General features: G+C 46.0%; 2 protein-coding genes across 2 annotated transcripts; one reads left to right on the forward strand and one right to left on the reverse strand.

Moving 5' to 3' along the window:
* Positions 1 to 1,229: 1,229 nt before the first annotated feature.
* RABL2B (RAB, member of RAS oncogene family like 2B) lies at positions 1,230 to 11,624 on the reverse strand (the record flags this gene model as incomplete). The annotated part of the gene is made up of 8 exons (XM_084291577.1): positions 1,230 to 1,310; positions 1,604 to 1,687; positions 1,956 to 2,053; positions 3,990 to 4,101; positions 5,074 to 5,153; positions 11,123 to 11,202; positions 11,397 to 11,426; positions 11,518 to 11,624. The coding sequence occupies 8 exons, from the start codon at positions 11,622 to 11,624 to the stop codon at positions 1,230 to 1,232; spliced, it is 672 nt and encodes a 223-aa protein (XP_084147703.1).
* Positions 11,625 to 11,821: 197 nt separating this feature from the next.
* On the forward strand, positions 11,822 to 16,316 carry NME6 (NME/NM23 nucleoside diphosphate kinase 6). The gene is made up of 6 exons (XM_084285478.1): positions 11,822 to 11,943; positions 12,030 to 12,132; positions 12,224 to 12,263; positions 12,687 to 12,847; positions 13,113 to 13,290; positions 14,837 to 16,316. Exons 1-5 carry the CDS (start codon positions 11,854 to 11,856, stop codon positions 13,277 to 13,279), a joined length of 561 nt encoding a protein of 186 aa, XP_084141604.1. The 5' UTR covers positions 11,822 to 11,853; the 3' UTR covers positions 13,280 to 13,290; positions 14,837 to 16,316.
* The last annotated feature ends 6,767 nt before the right edge of the window (positions 16,317 to 23,083 follow it).

The following is a 23,083-nucleotide window of genomic DNA, read 5'->3' on the forward strand; positions in this document are numbered from 1 at the left end:
CGCAAGGCCTGTCTCAGTGAGTGGTTGAGGAGCTTGACATCCAGCCACAGCTATTACATGGACTTAATTCCCATGCTATTATTTGAAGGATATATAAATCTGCTCTGCTTATGGAGTGAAGCTGCATGTGTATTTCCTCACTGAACACCAGTCCTGATAACTTTAGAGACAGAAAATTACAGGTTTGTGTTCATGATCATGTAAGTGGCGTTTATGTTTACATGAGTGCTGGTAAGGACGTTGTTTTACCGGTGTTAATCTGTTTTCCATCTGAATATGAGGGGGCACTTTACTGTGAGGGTGACAGAGCATTACAACAGGTTGCCCAGAAAGGTTGTGAAGTCTCCTTCACTGGAGATATTCAAAACCTGCCTGGATGCCATCCTGCACAATGTGCTCTAGGTGATCCTGCTCGGCAGAGGGGTTGGACTAGATGATCTTCAGAGGTCCTTTCCAACCTCCACCATTCTGTGACTGTGTGATTCTGTTTTGCCATCCGCTTTAATGGTATACATGTATGTCTCCATTTGTGTTCTTGTACCTGGCTCTTTGGAATGCACACTACATCATGCATATAGGAGCAGCCACATCCATCAGCCTGGGATGGAAAAAGCCTCCTGGGTGTGAGAGTCCACCCAATTAAACACTAGAGGACCTGAAAGGAGAAATTTCCTATGTCCAGAAGTCTACCAATCTAGTTGCCCCATAACAGAATGGGGAAGAGAAACCCGAAGAAACTGCAGCAGAGCTAACAGGTGGACTGAGAGTCAGCACTGGCTAGGTTGTGAAATGAATGGGGAGGGCTGGCAGTTGAACTCTACAGTAATTGGACTGCCTTGTAACAAAAGTGCAAGAAGAATCCAAGTTCAAACCTTTGAAAAATTTTTAGTGTTTGTTTTCTCCAGTAGATACTATTAAAGCATCTGGGCAGGACCCTTCTCTGCAGGTCCAGCAGTGGTTTAGCTCTCCCAGCAAGCTTTGCCTTGAAGAAGCATGCAGTAACTCGTAACAGTGTGGATACTTCACCCTTTCCTTGACCGTGATGTGCAGAAGGTTAGGGCCCAGTCAACGAAGGTCATGGTCAGGCCTCCACAAGAAGGAGAAAGGCCCAGCTGCCCATCACCAGAGTTCTCATGGCATGAGAAAAAATGCTTTTCTCTGTGGAGGACAGCTCTAACTAGCCCCTGACAACTGGAGCAGAGAGAAATGATAGACTCAGGGTCTGGTCCTTAGGCAGATGGGGGCTTCTCTTCAGGAAAGCTCTCTTCCTTATCCGACAAATTCTCACTCTTCTTCTCAAGGTCAAAGCTCTGGAAAGAAGTAGGACAAGGAAATGCTGAAAATCATGACAGCTAAACTCTGCTGTGATTCTTTCAAGCTCAGTCTAGAGCAACATGAGCTCTTCAGAAGGTTGCTACTTCGCCCCTTCCAACCTAGATACGAGCAGCACACAAACCTAGTGGTGTCACCAGCATAAGGCATATCTCTCCTTCCTGCAAAGTTTCACCCTTTGGTATAAACTCTGCTTTTACTGAGGAGGAAAAGGGCAGAGTTACTAATCATTTAAGAGAGGAAGGAGTGCAGGAAGTAGGGCCTTTCTTACCTCCAGTTCTCGCATGACCTCATCCATGAAATCTTCTGAATTCTGTTTATAAGCTACTGCCAGTTTGATAGCATCATTGAAGAGCTGATGAGAAGGAGAACACTTGTCACTCAAAGCAAAGGGCAATGGGTTTCTTTAATATTTGGAAACTGCACCCACACCCCAAGGAAAAAAACAAACAAAGAAACAAACAAAAAACCACTCTACAGCTACCTCTAATTATCATGACTGTCATGAGTAGCCAAGCAGAAGTACCAGGACCTTTTCTATTCTCTGTGCCTACAGCATTCTCCATGTCCTTGGACTGTACAGAGAGGTCTCACAGACACTGAGCCAAACAGCTGTGTTTTACCTTCACTACATTAGTGCCATCTGCAGCAGACACAAAGTAAAAGGGTAAACTGAACTTCCGTGCAAAGTTGAAATTTTTCTGGGTCACCTTCATATCCGCTGGAGGAAAAAACGGAAAAATGGTCATTAAAGTATCACTGTAGGCAGAATGTCAACATATGCAGGGATGATGGAACAGATGGAGACCAGAGTCTGATTTAGCTGTCATGGCCTGGTCTCTGCAGTACAAGGTCAGGTGAAGCTAGAGGGTTTTAAAAGCAACAGCAGACAATTGGCAAGAAGACAAAAAAAAAGGAAAGAGTTCTTATTGCTTTATCCATGGTGTTTGACTGCATTATAGATAGATTCTGATGTGCTATAAATGCATAATGTTTTGCAGCTCAGAACATATCAGCTCACTCACTTTGCAGCAACTATGAATATTTTCTAGGTACATCCCTGTGATTTTGCTGTGTGTCCACGAGACCTGGATACCACTGGCAGCATAAACCATGCTTCTCCTTCCAATTTGGGTGTTTTAACCGTACTTGCTCACTGCCCTTATGTTATGTAACCTATATTACTGTGAATCAAAGACAAACTCACAAATGAATAATGTACATTTTGTACAAGTTTACAAATGACTCAACTGTTATATATGTATATATATATATATATTTTACTTAGCAGGCAATTAGGTTCAGCTACTCCAACATCAGTAGGCCAGAGGCTTTCAGTTTTGGAATAAATTTACTTCATATTTATAGAACATGCTGACACAGCAGTAACAGCTCAAAGTTTTGACTAACAGACAGCTTGTATGCACAGAAGGAGGATGACTCCACACAATCTTGCCTCTCTCACAGAAGCAACAGCTGAAATAGTTCAGACCAAACACCTGCCAGTGAGCACTGCCCAGGCAGCCACTCTCTACCTCCTTGCAGGAAGCTGGCTCCACCATTTCACAGGCTGGGTCTGTGTTAAGAGTGATCATTTCCTTGTCCTGATGGAATACAGCAAAGGCAAGGGAGAAGACTTTCTTGGAGCAGTGTCCACTCTCACATAGAACACTAGGAGCAGGATTCATCTACACAGAAGTAGTATCTATAATATGACTGTCAACAGCAAGTTCTTTTGTCTGGACTTCCTGTACAGTACGTGCAATCAGTGGATTGAAGGTTAACTTGACACATCCTGTAGGAAAGGTTTTTATTAGGTAAGATCATCATAGCCTAGACCGCACCACTGAATCAAATGAACTTCCACAAACTGCAGTGGGAGCCCAGACACCTTATTCAGATGGAGACACCTATGCATAGCTGTGATGACTTTCCACCATGAATGTCAGCAAGGATGCCCCTGTCTGACATGGTACTTTACAGAAAACCAATAGAGCAGGAGACTGTGGACCTATGGGTACGTCTTCTCTCTTAGATGCTGAGCAGAAAGACAATGCATTATGCCCTCTCATGGAATGCAGAAGACAGATCACAACCTAAATAACAGCAGTTATGAAAGCCTAGCTAGCATTCCTAAGAGGAGGCAATCATCTAGTCATCTTCAGTGGAAGGTGAACAAGTTTTTCAGCAGGTATATTTAGATAGTGTGGCATGGAAGAGTCCCATGGAAACCTGCACACTGAATTAGCAATGCAAAGGCATTTACTGACTGTGTCAGGGAAAGCCGCAGAATAGATTATGCTCCTTTTCCACCAAGACATCCTATAATTTTTAACTAAGTACTGCTCCAGCTTTTGTGTACTTGCTGAATGAAATGGGCAACATGGCAAGGACAGAATTGGAAGGACATCACTTGAATAAACTATAAATGGATCAAATTTGTATTTTAATTGCTAATAAAACAAGGACAAGAGCTTATAAGACACCATGAGGGGCTACAAGAGGACCCAGCTATTTATTTGGTAAAAGACAGCCCTTGAGGGACTAATATTCAAGAACTTGTCTGGACCCAACAGATGAATGACATTCTTTTACAAATAGGTAAGAAGAGAATAACTTCACAATTCTGGAAGGCTAAAAGAGGAAGATATACTCACCATCAATTTTATTGGCTACCACAATGCAAGGGATCTCTGGGCGGAATTCTCTCAGCTCCTTGTACCAGCTGCTCAGGTTCTTGTAGGTGACTTTTCGCTGCACATCAAACACCTTCCAAAAAAGAACCAGCTATATCATGGGTCCAACAGTAGGACAGCTCCTGATAAAACTACTTTACCGAACATATGTACAGCATCCATAGAATTTTCCCAGGAGGACATCAACATGGGAAACTGGCCTTTGTTAGAAAGCATGAAAGAGAATATGGAGAACATCCAGCAAGCTTTGAAATATGCAGCCAACCCCCTTCTTTGCATGATGCAGGCAACAGTCCCCCATTTTCCTTTACATGCTTATTTCATTCAATGACAAGCACTTTATCACCCATGACGTATCACTGGGAAAGACCTGTTCTGCTAAGTCAATAGGGTCAGATGTGAAGCTTCTCTAATATAACAATTACATTAAAATATCAGTAAAGTTGACTGATGCTCACAAGTGATGAGATATAGTGAAAAATTAGAGCACTAATACAGACCAAGAGATCTAAGTGGGTTAGGAGTCAGAAAACAAAGCTCATTTGAGCTAGAAAAATGGGAAGCTCAAAGTATGTGAAACCATTAAAGGCAGAAGACCAGAAAAGAATATCTTATGTAGTACCCCTGCAGAACATATTAAAACAGTTTTGTACTACATAATTCAAAAGTGACATTGCAGAGCAACATTAGAGTGCCATTTCCCTCACATCACCTGACAGGACTGCTTCTAAAGAGATGCATTTAGTTGTCCATATCACATTATTGGAAACACAGTGATGAAAGAAAGGAAACTTAGAAGAAAGAAAACCCAGGGAATGCAGTATTAGTGCTATCTGGAAAGATACAAGAAAGGTAAACATACACAACTACACTGGCTTTATCTGGTGAGAGAATAGGAAACAATGTAGGAAAGTTTTTCAAAACAACTGGAAGAGACAAGAAATATAGGACAGTATAATTGGAAAAAGTAACATACAGGTCAAGTATCAACTGGGACCCCATCAGCCAAAATTCCAAGAGATCGCAGCTGGGACACTACCCTTACCATTATACAAGCATGAGCTTTATGGTAATAGGATGCATGCATACTCTGGAACCTCTCTTGTCCAGCTGTGTCCCAGAAATCTATAAGACAGAAAAACAAACAAACAAACAAACAAAAAACAAACTGGGGATGATACAATGCCCTAAGTTCTGTTTTCCTTAGGACTTAAATCCAGGATGCAAAGACAGAATCACAGAATCACAGAATCACAGAATTTCTAGGTTGGAAGAGACCTCAAGATCATCGAGTCCAACCTCTGACCTAACACTAACAAGTCCTCCACTAAACCATATCCCTAAGCTCTACATCTAAACGTCTTTTAAAGACCTCCAGGGATGGTGACTCCACCGCTTCCCTGGGCAGCCTGTTCCAGTGCCTCACAACCCTTTCGGTAAAGAAGTTCTTCCTAACATCCAACCTAAAACTCCCCTGGCACAACTTAAGCCCATTCCCCCTCGTCCTGTCACCAGGCACGTGGGAGAACAGGCCAACCCCCACCTCACTACAGCCTCCCTTGAGGTACCCATAGAGAGCGATAAGGTCACCCCTGAGCCTCCTCTTCTCCAGGCTGAACAAGCCCAGCTCCCTCAGCCGCTCCTCGTAGGACTTGTTCTCCAGGCCCCTCACCAGCTTCGTCGCCCTTCTCTGGACTCGCTCAAGCACCTCGATGTCCTTCTTGTAGCGAGGGGCCCAAAACTGAACACAGTACTTGAGGTGCGGCCTCACCAGAGCTGAGTACAGGGAGACCTGCCTATCTACTCAGGGTCACACATTAGGTTTCACCTCACTAATCTGCAACATTCCAGTACCAAGAAATCATGCAAAACTAGGATATTTTCTTAGCTACAACATTGGTATAAACATTCTAGCAAAAGAGAAGTCATCAGATAAGAACAATAAGATAAAGCTAGTCAAAGGAGAAAAGAGTAGTAACAACGTATGGTACTTTGTCACTAGAGATGGCAATAGAAAAAAATATACAAATGTCTTGAGACAGCTTGATTTCTTACATCCGTGTTAATCTGTGTTAGCCAGGTGCCTGCTAAATGAAATGTTCCATTGACTCTCCCAGACAGTCTGAATCTGCTCCTTCCAAGGGCACAACTGCTCCTAAAATTTTGAAGTTAGCCTGAGACAGATGGGTCCCAATTCATTAAGTACCTTGTATACTAGGTATCATGAAGCATTCCTGAACAGTCATCAATATTTTAATGCCATTTTCTGTTTGTGTGCCTCAAGTAGAGATTTTTCACCCTCCTCTTGCTGGATTTATGGGCTAAAATTTGTGTCTTATATGTTGTATAAATTTCTGCAGCTTCAAGTAAGAACCGCTAGATGTAGTTATGCTGTCAGCTAGACTGAAGCACACCAGTCTCCATAAAGACTATTATGCCAGTAACTGGGAATAAGGTTCCACTAAGGGAACCTTAGTGTCTACTTTATATTGCAATACAGGTTAGTTTCTGACTAGATACTGTATCTGACTTTCTGGATGGTAACTTCTTAAACTGCCCAAAATATAGGCAAGTATTCAACAGACTATATTTGCATTCATTCTGGGTAGTTTTGCTTAGCTTCTAAAATTGCTTGACTCTTTCAATGTGCCATTCCAGAATCCTCACTTGCACTCACTTAGGCGATCAGCTCCAGGCAGGCATGTTCTGTATGCATCATACAAGGGTGTTTCCTGAGCCAGGGAAGCCCCGGGGGAGTAAAGAGACCTGCTGGGGGCTAGCAGCTGGGGTGAGAGCAGCTGCCAAGGTGTGGGCAGGCCAGCCACCCCTCACACCCCCATAAGCAGGAGCACAGTGTGGCAGTTGGCGCAGGAGGGCGCCCCATGAGGGAAGGCCATTCCACTGGCTGAGTGGGAGGCATTGAGAACACCTTACCCCTGCAGTCAGGCTCTATTCCCTGCCCCTCTGCGCAGGCCACAGGTGCTCACCTTGCCTGATCCTCAGGGCAGAATGGTGGGCAGTTGTCTCAGGGCAAAGGCCGTGGGTCTGGCTGCGCGGTCTGTGCTGTCTGCCCTAGCAGTGGATGATGCTTCCACCAAGACAGAGCTACTGAAAGGTGAGGCTGCAATGTAGACTTCTGACTGCATGAAAAGCCTAGATCTTTCCCTTGGGGCAGGCACAGGTGGCAGAACTGCCTGCGAAAGGTAGGAGGACCTCCAGCACTGGCAGGCTGAGCTGCAGTAGGCAGTGAGAAGGCTGCGTAGCATCAGGGAGGCTGAGGAGTTGGATAGTTGGATCCTAGCACAGTCTGCAGGGGACTCAGCACACAGCCAAACAGCCCAAAACTCCCTCACTGTCACTCACTGAAGGGAGAGAGACCAATAACACTGGAGAGTGGAAGCTGGCAGCAACAATGATCAACAGGAGGAAGAGTCTTTCCCCAAAGCCTGAGATGCCTTTACAGAACTACTTCACCCCTCTGCAGACTGAGAAGGAAAGACCTATTGCAGGGATGGTGGAGCAGAGTAAGCCTGCTCCCTGTGTAACAACTAGTCCAACTAAGAAAAGGTGACAGGTGATAATAGTAGGCAAATCTCTACTGAGAGGCACGGAGGTGCCCATCTGTTGACCTGATCCACTCTTGAGGGAGGTCTGATGCTTACCAGGGGGGGGTCATATCAGGGATGTTAGCAGGATACTGACAAGCCTTGTACAGCCTAAAGACTATTATCAGATGTTGCTGTTTCATGTGGGCACCAGTGATGCAGCCAGGAGCAGTCTGAGGAGTATCAAGAGGGATTACAGAGCCCTGGGAGCAGCAATAATGACTCAGGAGCACAGGTAGTTTCTTCATCAGTCCTGCTGGGCAAAGGGAAGGGGATTGAAAGGGCCACTCAAATTTAGCAAATCAACAGATGGTTACAGGACTAGTGCCACAGACAGGGGTTCAGCTACCTAGACCATGGGACTTGCTTTCAGAAACCTCGTCTGATGGGGCCTGGTGGGGTCCACCTGTCAGAGAAGGGGAAGAACATCTTTGGTCATAGGCTTGCCAAGCTGGTGAAGAGGGCTTCAAACTAGAGTTGCTGGAGGAGAGGAACCTCAATCGATCCTGTTCCTCCCAGTTTGATGCTAGTGTCAGCAAAAGATGCCCAGAGTCTGGAGGAAGGTCATGGGTCAGCAGGAGAGCACCTGAAAAGCAGCACAAAGGAATTCAGCCAGGAATTTCCAGGAATTTCCAGCAACAAAGGAATTCCAGCCAGTAAGACAGCTTCAGTAGGGGCTCAAATTTAATGTTTCTGTGCTAACGCACGTGGTATTGGAATAAACAAGAGGTGTTAGAGATGTACACACACCTTCAGGGCTATGACTTCATTGGCTTTATGGAGACCATGGGATGGCTCCCATGACTGGAGTGTTAATAGAAGGATACAGGCTCTTCAGAAAGGACAGGCAGGGGAGGCGAGGGGGAGGCATCACCCTCCATGTCAATCAGCAGCTGGAGTGATGGAGCTCTGCCTGGGGATGAATGAGGAGCTGAGAGCTTATGGGTCAGGATTACAGGGAGGGCAGGGACAGGTGACATTATAGTGGGAGTCTGCTACAGGCCACCTGATCAGGAAGACCAAGCAGATGAGGTCCTCTATAGACAGATAGAAGCAGCCTCACTTTCACAAGCCCTGGTTCTCATGGGGGACTTCAACTGCCACATTATCTGTTGGAGGGACAGCACAGCAGGGCATAGGCAATCCAGGAGGTTTTAGGAATGCATTGATGACAACTTCCTTCTCCAAGTGACAAAAGAGCCCCTGAGGAGAGGTGCATTGCCAGACTTCATTCTCACCAACAAGGAGGGGCTGGTGGAGAATGTGAAACTCAAGGGCAGGCTTGGCTGCAGTGACTGTGAAATGGTGAAGTTTTGGATCCAGAGAGCAGCAAGGAAGGAGCACAGCAAGCTTGCTACCCTGGACTTTGTGAGAAACAGACTTTGCCCTTTTCGGGGATCTGCTTCGTAGAGTACTATGGAAGAAAGCCCTGGAAAGAAGAGGAGCCCAAGAAAGCTGGTTAATATTCAATGATCACCTCCTCCAAGCTCAGAAGCAATGCATTCCAACAAGGAGGAAATCAGGCAAAAATGGATGTACACGGAAGTTCTGGCCAAACTCAAACAGAAAAAGGAGACCTTGTGCTGTCTTATACTACAGTATATACTATACTGGTTGTTTAAGAATTGCAGCATTTCATAACTCAAAGCAATGATATACACTAGCAAGTCTGATGAAGGATCATCTCTAATTTTGTAAACCATATTTCAGTCACGAACCAACTGAACAGAATTCAGCGGAAGCATCAAGAATCACCAGAGATCTATACTGTGAAAAAGGCAGAATAAACTGAGGTTATTTAGTCTAAAAGAGAGAAGAAATAAAGGGAAAAACTACAACACTCAAACATGTGGAAAACTGATGCAAGCAGAAAGGGGAAAAAACTTTTCTAGTGCCCAGGAAACATAGAAAATAACTGTTTTACCTTGGATAGAGAAGATTCACACTGAGTGTCAAGAAGCTTTCTAGAAGTAAGGGCATGTATATTGGAATAGATGACCTGAACAGTCTTAATCGTTAAAAGTCTTTGACTAAATGAAATAGATAAGTATCCGTGAAGAGTGTCATTAAGTAAAGAATTTCCCCTGTATAGAGATGTGCTAGATGACATCTCACAGTCCCTTTCAGAGCTGCGGTTTCTGAAAATGCAGAAATTGTAGTGACACGAGCAGCAGTACAGAAGTGCAGTGCTTTCATACTGATGGACAGCTAAGCTCTACCATGCCACTCTCTCACTCCCTTCCTCAAACGAACAAGGGGAGAAAATATGATGAAAAAAGGCTTATGGGTTCCGATAAGGACAAGGAGTTTGCTCACCAATTACCATCATGGGCAAAACAGACTCACCACGTTAAGATTAATGTAACCTTATTGCCTACTGCTAACAAATTACAGCAGTGAGAACTAAAACCAAATTAAAAACACCTTCCCCCACCATCCACCCTCTTCTACATCTTCTGCCTGAGCTGTGCAGGGGAAGGGGGAGTGGGGGTTGCATTCAGTCCATAACACTTCCTCTCTGCCATTCCTTCGTCTTCACTGTCCTCCCCTGCCCCCCAGCATGGGGTCCCTCCCATGGGATGCATACTTCTTGAACTGATCCTAGGCTTCCTGCAGCCTGTAGTTCTTCAAGAACTGGTCCGGTATGGGTCTGTACCATGGGCAGCAGCTCCCACCAGGCCTCCTGATCCAATGGGGGCTCTTCTCTGAAGGCTGCAGTTCCAGCCTAGAGTCTGCTCCACCATGGAGATCTGCTCTGCTGTGGTACACCATAGGCTGCAGGGGGACAGCCTGCTCCACCATGGTCCTCCATGAGCTTCCAGGTATCTTCTGCCCCAGCACCTGGAGCACTTCTTCCCCTCCTTCACTGACCTTAGTGTCTGCAAGACTGTTTCTCTCACTTTTTCTCACTCCTCTCTCCCAGCTGCTGTAGCACAGCAGTTTTTTTCCTTTCTTTAATCTGCTCTTCCAGAGGCACAACTAGCATTGTTCATTGGCTGAGCTCTGGCCAGCGGCAGGTCCCTTTTGGAGCCAGCTGAAACTGGCTCTTATCTAACATGGGGTAGCTTCTCAGCTCTTCCCACAGAAGCCACCCCTTTGTGTCCCATCCCTTCCCCCTTCTCTCTTCCCCCAGCTACCAAAACCTTGCAATGTAAACCTGTTACACAGAATCACAAACTGTTTGTGCTTTGAAGGGACTTCTGTTAGAAGGGGGAGTGACGGAGGGGCACAGTGGAGCTTGCCTGTTTATCAGTGTGAAACCACTGCAATTCTGTGATTCTGATTCTTTCATTCTCCCATTTCCCTGACTTCTACAAATTGCCATTTGGCATCTCTTTGCCCATTGCAAGTACCTCCCCTGCCGTATTTTGGGGTCTCCGTACTGCTGCGTATGCCAGCAGCACCATCGGCGTCACCCTCTCTCCACAGAGCCGGCACTGCCCCGTCCCCGCGGCCCGCGGCACTCCGGCCAGGGCACTGCCCGCTTACCCACTAGGACCGGCTTCCCGTCCACGCGAGCGCGGTGCTTGTACAGCGTCAGGGCGAAGGTGGAGAGCTGCTGGGGGCGGCTGCGACCGCGTTAAGGAGCCGACGGAGGTGCACGTCCCCTCACCGCGCAGCGACTGCCGGCGCCGGGCCGGACCCGCCGCCCGCCGCCCTGCCCCGCCCCGCCCCGCCCCGCCCCACCGCCCGGCCGGCTGAGGGGCGGCCCCGGCGGCACGACTGGGAATGGAGGGTCCCGAGCGGCGCGGCGCGTGGATACAATCCGTCGAGCAGGAACCTCTCCAGCAGCCTGCGGAAAGAGAACGGCGCAGGGTGAGGCCGCGGCCCCCTCACCTCCCGCGAGGCCCGGCCGGGCGGCGAGGTCCGGCGCGGCCACACACTTGGACTTGCCCACGGCGCTGTCGCCCAGGCAGATGATCTTCACGGCCTCCTCGGCGCCGGCCGCGGCCTCCTCCCGGGCCTGCTCCGCCGCCGCCGCCTCCGCCATGGCGCCGCCTCCGCGTCCCCGCTGCTACGCGACACGCGCCGCCCGCCCCGCCGCCCGGCGCCGCCCCGCCGCCCGGCGCCGCCCCGCCGCCCGGCGCCGCCCCGCCGCCCGGCGCCGCCCCGCCGCCCGGCGCCGCCCCGCCGCCCGGCGCCGCCCCGCCGCCCGGCGCCGCCCCGCCGCCCACGCGTCAGCCGTCACGTGGTCGCGCGCCCGGTAGCGGCACAGGGCGATGGCGGCGGCGGGGCGCTGCGCGAGGCCGCTGCAGCTGACGCTGGCGCTGCTGAAGCCGGACGCCGTGGCCCACCCGCTGGTGCTGGAGGTGAGGGCCGGGGGGGCCGGGCCGCCCGCGCCGGGCCGGCGGGCCGCCTCGCCCGCCTAGCCGCCGCGCCTCTGCCTGCCTTACAGGCCGTGCACGAGATCATCCTCAGCAACCGGTTCCTCATCGTGCGCGCCAAGGAGCTGCGCTGCGGGCGGGAGGAGAGCCGCCGCTTCTACCGGGAGCACGCGGGTAGGCGGCCCGCGGGTGGCCCGCGGCTCCGGGGCCGGCGGGCCTGGCCGCTGGGCCGGGCCGCGTGACTCCAGGCGCCTTTCTCCCGCAGGGCGGTTCTTCTACCAGCGGCTGGTGGAGTTCATGGCCAGGTACCTGCTGCGTCTGCGGGCGGGCAGCGCGGGGCGCGAGGAGGGAGCTTGCTTCGCGTAGCAGGCGGACCCTTGTCTCGCCTGAGCATTCCTGCATCCGGAGGGGCCCACCTCAGCGTGGGATGCATCTCACATGGCGCTTGTGATGTGCTGAGGGGTGGGCAGATAGCAGGGATCAACTGCAAGAACGGCATCCCCAGTGTTTTGTGTTGCCATCACCTGGGAGGAGGTCACGCTCACGGTCTATTTCCAAACCATGGTCTTATTTGCTGGTGTTGTAGTGGATCTGTGTCTTTTCTCAGAGAACACTGCACTGTAGTTACATTATTTCGCTTCTTGGAGCTTGTCATATTTATAAGAATGAGAAAGCTATAGCCTGTTGTAACCTTACCTATTTCTGCTCTTTCCTTGTCCTTTTCTCAGTGGCCCTATGTGGGCTTATATCTTGGCCCATGAGAATGCTATCTCCCTCTGGAGAACCCTGATGGGACCCACCAAAGTATTCCGAGCCCGAAACAGTGTCCCAGATTCCATCCGAGGAGCTTATGGCCTCACTGACACCAGGAATACCACTCATGGCTCAGGTAGGCTTTCTTGGCCGAGTGCTTGGTGGGACTAGAGATCAGTGAGGAGTGAATGATGGTGTTCTGTCTGCCTTTGTTTACTTTCTGTTCGGAGTGTCAAAATTCATGATTTGATCTCTCTTGCAGATTCCACGTGCACCTAGCCTGTTACAACCAAGCCTGGCACTTTTCTTTACATCCTCAGATTCTGCCCTTTCATTTGAGACGTAGTGCATCTTTGAGGTGCAAGACTATCATATCTCATCTTTTTCCTCTATTCTAACAGATTCACCAGCATCAGCCAGCAGAGAAATTGCCTTCTTCTTCCCAGAGTTCAATGAAGAGCTCTGGTACCAGCAGGAGGAGCCACATCTACGCTGTGGTCAGGTGTATTACAATGCAGAGGAGCGTGTTCACTGTGTATTCAAGGATGAAGAAACAGAGTTGACCTGAGTTACCTGGGGGTATGGCTTACTGATCAGGAAGTAGCTTCTAGCCACTCTGTTTGGGTCAGCCCCATAACAAGCTATAGAACTACGACATGTCATGAGGAGTGAAAGGGAAGGAAAGACCTAGTGCACATTACACAGAGCTGCTTGGGATTGTTGTTCATGCAGTGTGTAGGTTCTGGGACACTTCAGAAAAAGCTTGTCCAGTATTTGGAGCAGTACTCCAAGTTGATACAAATACATACCAATACACTTCACCAATCCCTAAAGTACTTTGTGCATGAGCAGTACAGGTGAGTTCCTCAGAGGATTAGCTGGAAATGGGATTGCTATTTCCGATTATAGGCAGCTAGGGTATAAGCTCTGCCTTATACTAGGCTCCAGATTCTTTTTATTTACTCTGTTCTCTCAGTTCCTTAAGGAGGAAGAGGGGAAAAGGGAGGAAAAATGCAGTGGTGAGCAGTGTAATAGTAACTCTTATGTCATTGCTTTCCTGGATCCAAGCTAAGAAAAGATTTTCTTCAGTCTTGCGATTCATATCGTAAGAATCTGGTAGACGGCATGGTTTGAAGCTGTTTTCTAAATTAAAGCAGTATATTTTGTCAGTTGAGTTTCGTCTGGACTAACAAACCTGCAGCACATCCTGTAGAAGTTACAGAAAGATGTGGAACAGTCTGGTGCCTGTGAAGCATCTTATATTTTGTGCTTTTAGAGTTTCTGATTCATGAGGTTAGTACTTCTGGTGAAATTTGTTAGTGGCTCTTAAGGATGTGAATATTGTGAATCTATAATAAAGGTTACAAAAGGGTAGTTGAATGCGGGTACACAGAAGCTGTAGAAGTTCTGCCTGGAGCTCTTTACATTAAGCCTTGTAACAAAATATCTAATGGCAACTCAAAGACTCAATTGCATACCCTAAGATTATGGGTTTGCTATGCACTGAAGCACTGAGTTTCATATCCTTTGTAAACTATATGGACAAAATCTTTCAGTCTTCCTGATAATTGATAATAATACTATGTGGTGGTGCATGAGTATGGTTTTGATGAGCGTGGCAGAACCTTGCATAGCACATCTGTCTTCTTGTACTAATGCATTTTGAGAATGTTTAATGCATTTAAACAGTCCCTTAATAGCTTCTTCCGATGCAGATTTTTTTTTTAATCAAGGTGCCATGTCATACAGAGTGAAATTTCTTTCATGTAATTTCAGATGCGCTGTATCATTGAAGATACGTTTGTAATGTACTTAGGACAACAAGCTTGTTTGCTTGAGGCCTTTTTCTGAAGTTTAATGTGACAAGTGTCAATGATAATAGTTGCTACAGCTCTGTTGACTGAGCTCCAAATTAACCAGTGTGTTATTTTCTCACGGGTCAAAAGCAAGTTTCTCTTTGAGTAGTTTAGGACTACGTTTAAGCTGTGTGAAATCTTTGGTACTTGTTCAAAAAAAGTTAATTGTTCAAAGTGGTGCCACAGAGCTTCTTTGTTTAAGAATAGAAACATTTTTTTTCTTTCCTTACTATTATATGAGATTAAATGCAGCTGTTATTTTGTTTCAGGTACAGATCAAAAGGATCTGCTGACTATTTCTGCATTGTTGCTGCTTTTATTTTTACTAGCAGTATCCAAAGGTGGATGTGTTCATGACTGAGTAAGAATTGATACAAGCCTGAAATCATGCTGTCCTGAATGCTACTGACAATTGATATTTTATTGGTTCCCCAAATTGAAGTTGTGTGTGTTTTTTCTTGCAACTATTAATCATTTTTTTCACCTTTCTTCTTTACAATGTGTTTTCTTTATTGGTTATTAATTTGGGATGTCATTAAATGATAATTCCTATCTCTTTGCTGTTCATTTTAGGTGTTTATTTTTCATAATCATTTAAGGTTATTACATTTGGTGAAACTGATACACTGTCATGATGTTTTCACAACATAACTAAGAGCTAACATTTACTAGTACTTAGATAGCTGCCAGTTGTTAAGTTAGTATTAACATTTCTTTGGTCTAGCAAGACTGTACTTAAGCAGAGGTAGTCAGAACTGTCAAGTTCCATTTCCCCAGACAAGGTGTTTGTTTTGCAAAACAAAAGATATTCTGTGGAATTTATCAGGAGAGCTAATATTGAAATTAGATGTTAATTAGATGTTAGATACAAGAGGTAGTGTCAAAAATATTTTTTTAATGTCTAAGGTAGCCTTTCGATTTGAGATGACAGCAAATGTGTATTTTGAGGGCTCTACTGGCATCCTTTCTGCTTTTTCGCCCTTCCTTGTAAGAGCTTGAGATTTTAATTTTTATTTTATTTTTTATTTTTTACTACTTCTCTAGTGACAGTTAGCATCTATATTGTACACTGGTGCCTCCTGGTTCTCTGATGATGAGTCATCGTTGATTTTGTAACTTACAGTGATTTTAAATCAAAACAACCTGTACCCTTTCTCAGTCTTCTTTTCTTGCTCCCCCATTCCCCGTCCTTAATCTATCTTTAAAGAATAATAAATTCAACTTGTGCTGTATTTTATTTTTTTTTACACTTGAGTCAAACACCTCTTAAGAAATCTTGGTAATGCCTGGCATAGAATCATAGAATCATAGAATATCCTGAGTTGGAAGGGACCCTTAAGGATCATCAAGTCCAACTCTTGACACCGCACAGGTCTACCCAAAAGTTCAGACCACGTGACTAAGTGCACGGTCCAATCTCTTCTTAAATTCAGACAGGCTCGGTGCAGTGACCACTTCCCTGGGGAGCCTGTACCAGTGTGCAACCACCCTCTCTGTGAAGAACCCCCTCCTGACGTCAAGCCTAAATTTCCCCTGCCTCAGCTTAACCCCGTTCCCGCGGGTCCTGTCACTGGCGTTAATGGAGAAAAGGTCTCCTGCCTCTCGACACCCCCTTACGAGGAAGTTGTAGACTGTGATGAGGTCTCCCCTCAGCCTCCTCTTCTCCAGGCTGAACAGGCCCAGTGACCTCAGCCGTTCTTCGTACGTCTTCCATATGCTATTTCTTCTTCCATATTGATTTTCAGTTTCTTTATTTGAGCTCCAAACATTCTGGTTTAAAATATTACAGGCAAATTATCTGCAAAATTAAGCTAAACCAACATTCAATGTTTCATGCTGCAACGTTCTGACGCATAGTAGACAATTGTGTATTTGTTGTTGTTGTCCACTTCTTAAAAAGGCTTAAGCACCTTCAGCCTCTTGTTTATTCATGCCTGAATATATATATATTTATATATATATAAATATATATATATATATATTTGAATATTAGGTATTCAACACCTAGTGGTACTTGAATATGAGACTGAGATGTTTAACCAGTTTTCTCACTGTGGAGGGGATGCTCTGGTATTTCATAAAAATACTGCAGTCTTTTAAGTATGACTTGACCAACAAATTGCTTAGCTCCCATACCTTTCCTTGGAGTAAGGATATGGGATAGATTTCTGAAAGTTATCTATAGTTTATTTTCTCTGGAAAAAAATAACTACCGTCATTTTTAATGTAAGTATGGAGCTTCAACAACAGCTTGTAGAATTGACTTCTCTTTTCTTAGGTGTTTTGTGGAAAATGTAGAAGTCGGGTTTTGTTTCACAGAATCACAGAATGTCTAGGTTTGGAAGGGTCTTTAAAGATCATCTAGTTTCAGCTGCCTGCCATGGCCTGGGACACCTTCCACTATACCAGGTTTCTTAAAGCCCCATCCAGCCTGGCCTCAAACACTTCCAGGGATGGATTATTCACAACTTCTCTGGGCAACCTGTTCCAGTGCCTCACTACCCTCTGAGTAAAGAATTTATTCCCAATATCTAACCTAAGTCTTCCCTCTTTCAGTTTAAAACCATTAGTCCTTGTCTTGTCACTACATGCCCTGACAGAGAGTCCCGCCTTTTTTCTTGTAGGCCTCCTTTAGGTAATGGAAGGCCCCAACTCCTTCAGCTTGTCTTCATAGGAGAACTTCTCCATCCCTCTGATCATCCTCATGGCACTCTCTGGACTCATTCTAACAGGTCCATGTCTTTCTTGTGCTGGGTCCTAAGAGCTGAATGCAGTACTCCAGGTGTAGTCTCTCAAGAACAGAGTAGATGGGGACAATCACCTCTGTCATCCTGCTGGCCATGATGGTTTTGATGCAGCCTAGGATACAGTTGGCTTTCTGGTCTGCAAGCATACATTGCTGACTACTGTTGAGCTTCTCATCAACCAACACCCGTAAGCCTGTTTTGACAGGGCTGTTTTCAAGCCACTCACCACCCAGCCTGTATTCATGCTTGAGGTTGCCTTGACCCAGATTCAGGACCTTGCACTTGGCCTTGTTGAACTTCATTGTGTTAACTTGGGCCCACCTCTCAACCCAGCCAGTCCCTCTGGGGTAGATGATGTCAGTTGCTCTTTGATCTGCTGATGCTGTAACCCCATTGTAGAAGGCCACCAGATTTGTCAAGCATGATCTGCCCATAGTGAAGCCATATTGGCTGTCACCAATTACCTTTTTTTTCCATGTGCCTTTAGCATATTTTCCAGGAGGATCTGCTCCATGATCTTGCCAAGCAGATGTGACACTGACTGTCTTCCTTTTGTCACCAATATGCCTATAGGAACCTTTCCTGTTGCTCTTGATGTTCAGGTCCAAATTTAATTCAAATTGGACTTTAGCTTTCCTAACCTGATCCCTGGCTGATTAGACAATATCTCTATCCCTCCTAGGCTCCATGCCTTTGTTTCCACCCTCTGTCTTCTTTTTCTGTTTTAGTTTGGTCAAGATCTTCTTTCTGCAGTGCTGGACATGCTTGAACTTCAATATGAACTTGAATCAAAGGCAGCCGAGTGGTATATTACAAATGATATCTCTAATGTGTCTTTCTCCATCCCTTTGGCAGCACTGTGCAAGCCACAGTTTGCTTTCACTAGGTGGGGCATCAAGTACACCTAGAATCGACTGCCCCAGGGGTGGAAACACTGCTGTACCCGTTGCCGTGGACTGATTCAGACTACATTGGAACAGGGGGAAGCTCTTGAACACCTGCAATACATCAGTGACATCATTGAGTGGGGCAACACAGCAGCAGAGGTTTTTGAGAAAGGAAAGAAAATAATATAAATTTTCCTGAAAGCTGGTTTTACCATTAAATAGAGTAAGGTCAAGGGACCTCTAGAGGAAATCCAGTTCTTGGGGATAAAATGGCAGGCTGGATGTTGCCACATTCCAACAGATGTGATCAACAAAATAACTGTTTTGTCTTTGTCAACTAGCAAAAAGGAAACATAAGCTTTCCTAGGCCTTGTGGGATTCTGGAGAATGCATGTTCCAGGCTGCAGACAGCTTGTGAGTCCTTTGTATCGAGTGACTCAAAAGAGGAACTACTTTTAGTGGAGCCCCAAGATAAAATAGGCCTTTGAACAAATCTAACAAGAAGTAATAGCTCATGAGGTAGCCCTTGGTCCTGTCCATACAAGATCAAGTGTGCAAAATGTATTTTATGCTGCAGCTGGGGAACATGGCCTCACCTGGAGCCTCTGGGGGGTGAAAAACAAACAACAGCAAAAAATAAAAACTCGAGGTCAATCACTGGGTTTCTGGAGCTAGGGCTATCAAGGATCAGAAGCCAATTACACTCCAAGTGAAAGGGAAATACTAACAGCATATGAGGGTATTCAAGCTGCTTCAGAAGTTGCCAAGCAGAGCTGTGCTTCTGTACCATCCCAGCTACCTGTGTTTCACTGGAAGTTCAAAAGGAGAATCCCCACTATATGTCATGCAACCAACACTACCTGGAGTAAGTGGGTAGCATTAATTACGCAGCAGGCTTGAATGGGGAAACCCAACTGCCCAGGAATCCTCGAAGAGAACATGGACTGGCCGGAAGGCAGAAATCTTGGAGTATCAACCAAAGAGTAATTTGTGCCATAGAAGCACCACCATATAATGAGTTGCCAGAAGATGGAAAGCAGCATGTATTATTCACTGACAGATCCTGTTGTGTTTTTGGGAGCCGTCAGAAGTGGAAAGCTGCTGTGTGGAGTCCCCCGCTATGAGCTGTAGATGCCATGGAAGGGGAAAGTGAGTTGAGTCAGTATGCAGAAGTGAAAGCCATCCAACTGGCTCCAAAAATTGCTGAAAGAAAAAAGTGGATAGTATTCTACCTCTATGCTGACTCACGGATGGTGGCAAATGCCCTGTGGGGGTGTTGTAGCAGTGGAAACAGAGCAGCTGGTAGTGCGCAGAGGTAAACTTACCTGCTCTGTGGCAAAGTATTGCTGCCTGGGTAGAGGACCTGGCCATAAAGGTGTGTCATATAGATGCTCACATGCTCAAGAGTCGTGCCATGAAAGAATATCAGAATAATGAAAAAGTGGATTGAGCTTTGAAAGTTAAAGTGTCTCAGATGGACCTGGACATACAGGTGAGATGCTTGTAGCTCGATGGGCCCATGAAACATCAGGACATCTGGGGAGGGATGCCACACACAGATGGGCTCACGTTTGAGGGCTGGACCTGACCATTAAGGCCATCACACAAATCATGTGAGCTGCGATGAGGCAAGCCATGAGAGTAATGTTCTCCCTGGAATAGGGGGCAGTGTCTAGGATTTCGATATGGTGAGGCCAGGCAAATTGACTATATTGGACTGGACCACTCCCACAAACTTGTCAAGGCAAATGTTACATACTCACCATGGTAGAAACAACTAACGGGTGGCGGGAAACACATCCAGTAAACCATGCTACCACCCAAAACACCACCTTGGGCCTGGAAAGGCAAGTCCTGTGGCATCATGGCAGAACATGGCATCACTTCATTAATGAGCCTCTATCAGGGAGTGTTGTGATAGAACAAGGGGGAATTATTTTAAACTAAAAGAGGGTGGCTATAGATTAGATATTAGGAAGGTGGGTGGTGGTGGTGGAGTTAGATGATCTTTAAAGTTCCTTCCAGCACAAACCATTCTATGATTCTGTGAAAGTAAGATTCACCTGTAAGAGAGTCAACTTGTTTGTGTAGTTAGATTTAAAGAGGCAAATCTTGTCTTTATTGTTATCAGCATTTTACTTCTCCACAATTCTGGCAACAGCTGGACGCTAGCTACGGAATAAGATTAAATGTGTAAAAGGAAATACTAAATAGCAATGGACACCACCTGAGCTGGGTATGGTCTGGATTATGGTCAGAATGGGAGGAGGGAGAGATTGACCTGTAACTCAGGTACCCACATGCCTACTTTGCATCATCTGCAGCTGAGCTCTACTGCAGCCCCCCTCTGGAGTTCTCACCAGTGATACTCGGGCTCCACCACATGTGCCACACGTGTCACCTTTGCCCAGGTCACAGAACCACAGAAAGATGGAGTTTGAGAGACAGCAATAGAGACTGACTAGACTAACAACCCTACTCAAAGCAGGGTCTCCTATAGCAGGTTGCTTTGGTGGTTATCTCATTACCCTTACTGTAAAAAGTAAAATAAAAAAAAATAAAACACTTTATTATGTTTAAGTGAATTTTTTAGTCTTTCAGTTTGTACCTGCTGTCTGTCATCTATTCACTGGATACCACTGTTTACTGCCTCCTATCAGTTATTTATGTGCACTGGTAAACCCTTCTGAGCTTCTCTTCTTAAGACTGAACAGTCTCTTGGCCTCTCCTCACATATCAGATGCTTAAGTCCCTTCATCATATTCATGGCCCTTTGCTGGACTGCAGTTTTCCTATGGCTGTCTTGTCTTGGTGAGCCTAGAACTAGTGAGAGTACTGTAGAGTAGCCTTACAGGTGCCAGAGTGTGAAAGATCTCCATTGACTTGTTGGCAATGCTCTTGCTAATGCACCTGACGATGCAGTTGGCATTTTCTGCCACAAGGGTGCATTATTGGCAATGCTGTTGACCAGTGTCATGGTAAGCTTGTTGGTCACCAGGACACCCAGGTACTGAGCATTGTCACATGGAATTATTCCTGCCCAGCTGGAGGATATAATATTTCTCTTTACTGAACTTCATGAGATTCAGTAAATTGGTCCATTTCTCCCTTAAGGAAATGAAGCCCAGGGAGGAACCATGCCAGATTGGGAATGCCCCCAAGGAACTGAAGCCTGTGGAGGAGCCATACAGGAGCAGATTCACTCCTGAGGGAACTGAAGATCATGGGTGAAACACAGCTGAGTAGAGAAAATGAGTAAGAAAGAAAAAGTATTGGAAGAAATAAGTAAGAAGTAAGGAGTGGCAAAAGATTGCACAACATGCTGACCTCAGCCTCCTGCAGTCTCATCTCACCAAAAGAATTGGGAAGAACTGAGCATAACACAAAAGAAACACAAAGGGAGTTGGTACCAGGGAGAAGAGGAGTTAGGCTGAAGCTGAGCCTGGGAAAGGGGAGGAAAGGTTTCTATTTTATTTTATTTTATTTTATTTTATTTTGGTATCTCGTTTTTTCCTCAGTACCTGAATGAGTAATTAAAAGTTTACATTAATTGGCAGTGACTTAAGTGAAATTCCTCAAGCTGAGATTGTTTTGCCCATAATAGCGAATGTTAGGGTCCAGGGATGACAGGCTCCTGGGACTGTGGGCAGAGAGTGGGTGGAGGTCCCAGGTGAGAATAGTCAGCAATATTAAGGCATATTAGTACCCTCAGGTCTTTACACTTTTTGCCTTGCTCATTCCTCTCGGTTTCCTGACTTCCTCCATGTTGTGGTTACTGCATGTAAGACTGCCGCTAGCCTTCATATGCCTGAAAACTCTTTCTTATTTGTGAGTACCAAGTCTGGTAGAGAGTGTTCCCTCATCACCTCCCCGATCTCCTCTATCAGGAAGTCAATGGCAATGCTCTCTGGAAAATGGGATTGCTTGTGCCATGCTTGGCATTGAAAGTGGTGCATACCTGCAAAATTGGCTTGAAAATGCCAAAGGTGAGAAATGCTGGTTATTGGAAACAGATTCCAGGGATGCTCAGACTATGTTATGCCTGGCACATGTCTTCAGAAGGAACATGATTCTGAACTGTTCCAGCCTGACAGGTCAGGCAAATTGCTTTCTGGCATGGTTTTGGCTGGGATAGAGTTAATTTTCTTCTTAGAGTCTCACACAATACTGTATTTCAGATTTTTGAAGAAAATAGTGGTGATAACACACCACTGTTTTAGTTGTTACAAAGCAGTGTTTACACAGATCTAAAAACCTTTCTGCTCCTTGTGCAACCCTGACAGTGAGGAGGCTGGGGGTGTACAAGAAGTTGGAAGGGGACGCAGCAAGGACAGCTGACCCAGGATGACCAAAGGGATATTCCTTACTGTATGACAACATGCTCAGCAATAAAATCTGGGGTAAAAAAGGATGGTGGGGGTGGGGATTTGGAGTAATGTCATTTGTCTTTCCAAGAAACTGTTATGTGTGATGAGCCCTGCTTTCCTGGAAGTGGCTGAACTCTTGTCTCCTGATAAGAAGTAGCAAATGAATTCTTTGTTCTGCTTTGCTTGCATGCACAGCTTTTGCTTTACCTGTCCTCATCTCAACCCCTGCATTCTCAAACTTTTACCTTCCTGGTTCTCTCCCCCATCCCATCTGGGAAGAGTGAGCAAGCAGCAGCATGGTACTTAGCTGCCTGTGGGGTGAAATTACAACACTCCCCAAAACACCCGTTGCTCTCCATTGTTGAGTAGAGAGCACAGAATGACTACTTCAGGTGAGTTTGTCATCTTTGTGCTACATTAAGTTACTACTCTAAACACATCAAGAAATCAATTAATTGTCTGTAAATTTGGTTATCATACCAGCAGCACTGTCTTTCTATGCAAAACTTTTCTCA

This window comes from Netta rufina, assembly GCF_964035555.1.
Source record: "Netta rufina genome assembly, chromosome: 1".
Lineage (NCBI taxonomy): Eukaryota > Metazoa > Chordata > Aves > Anseriformes > Anatidae > Netta > Netta rufina.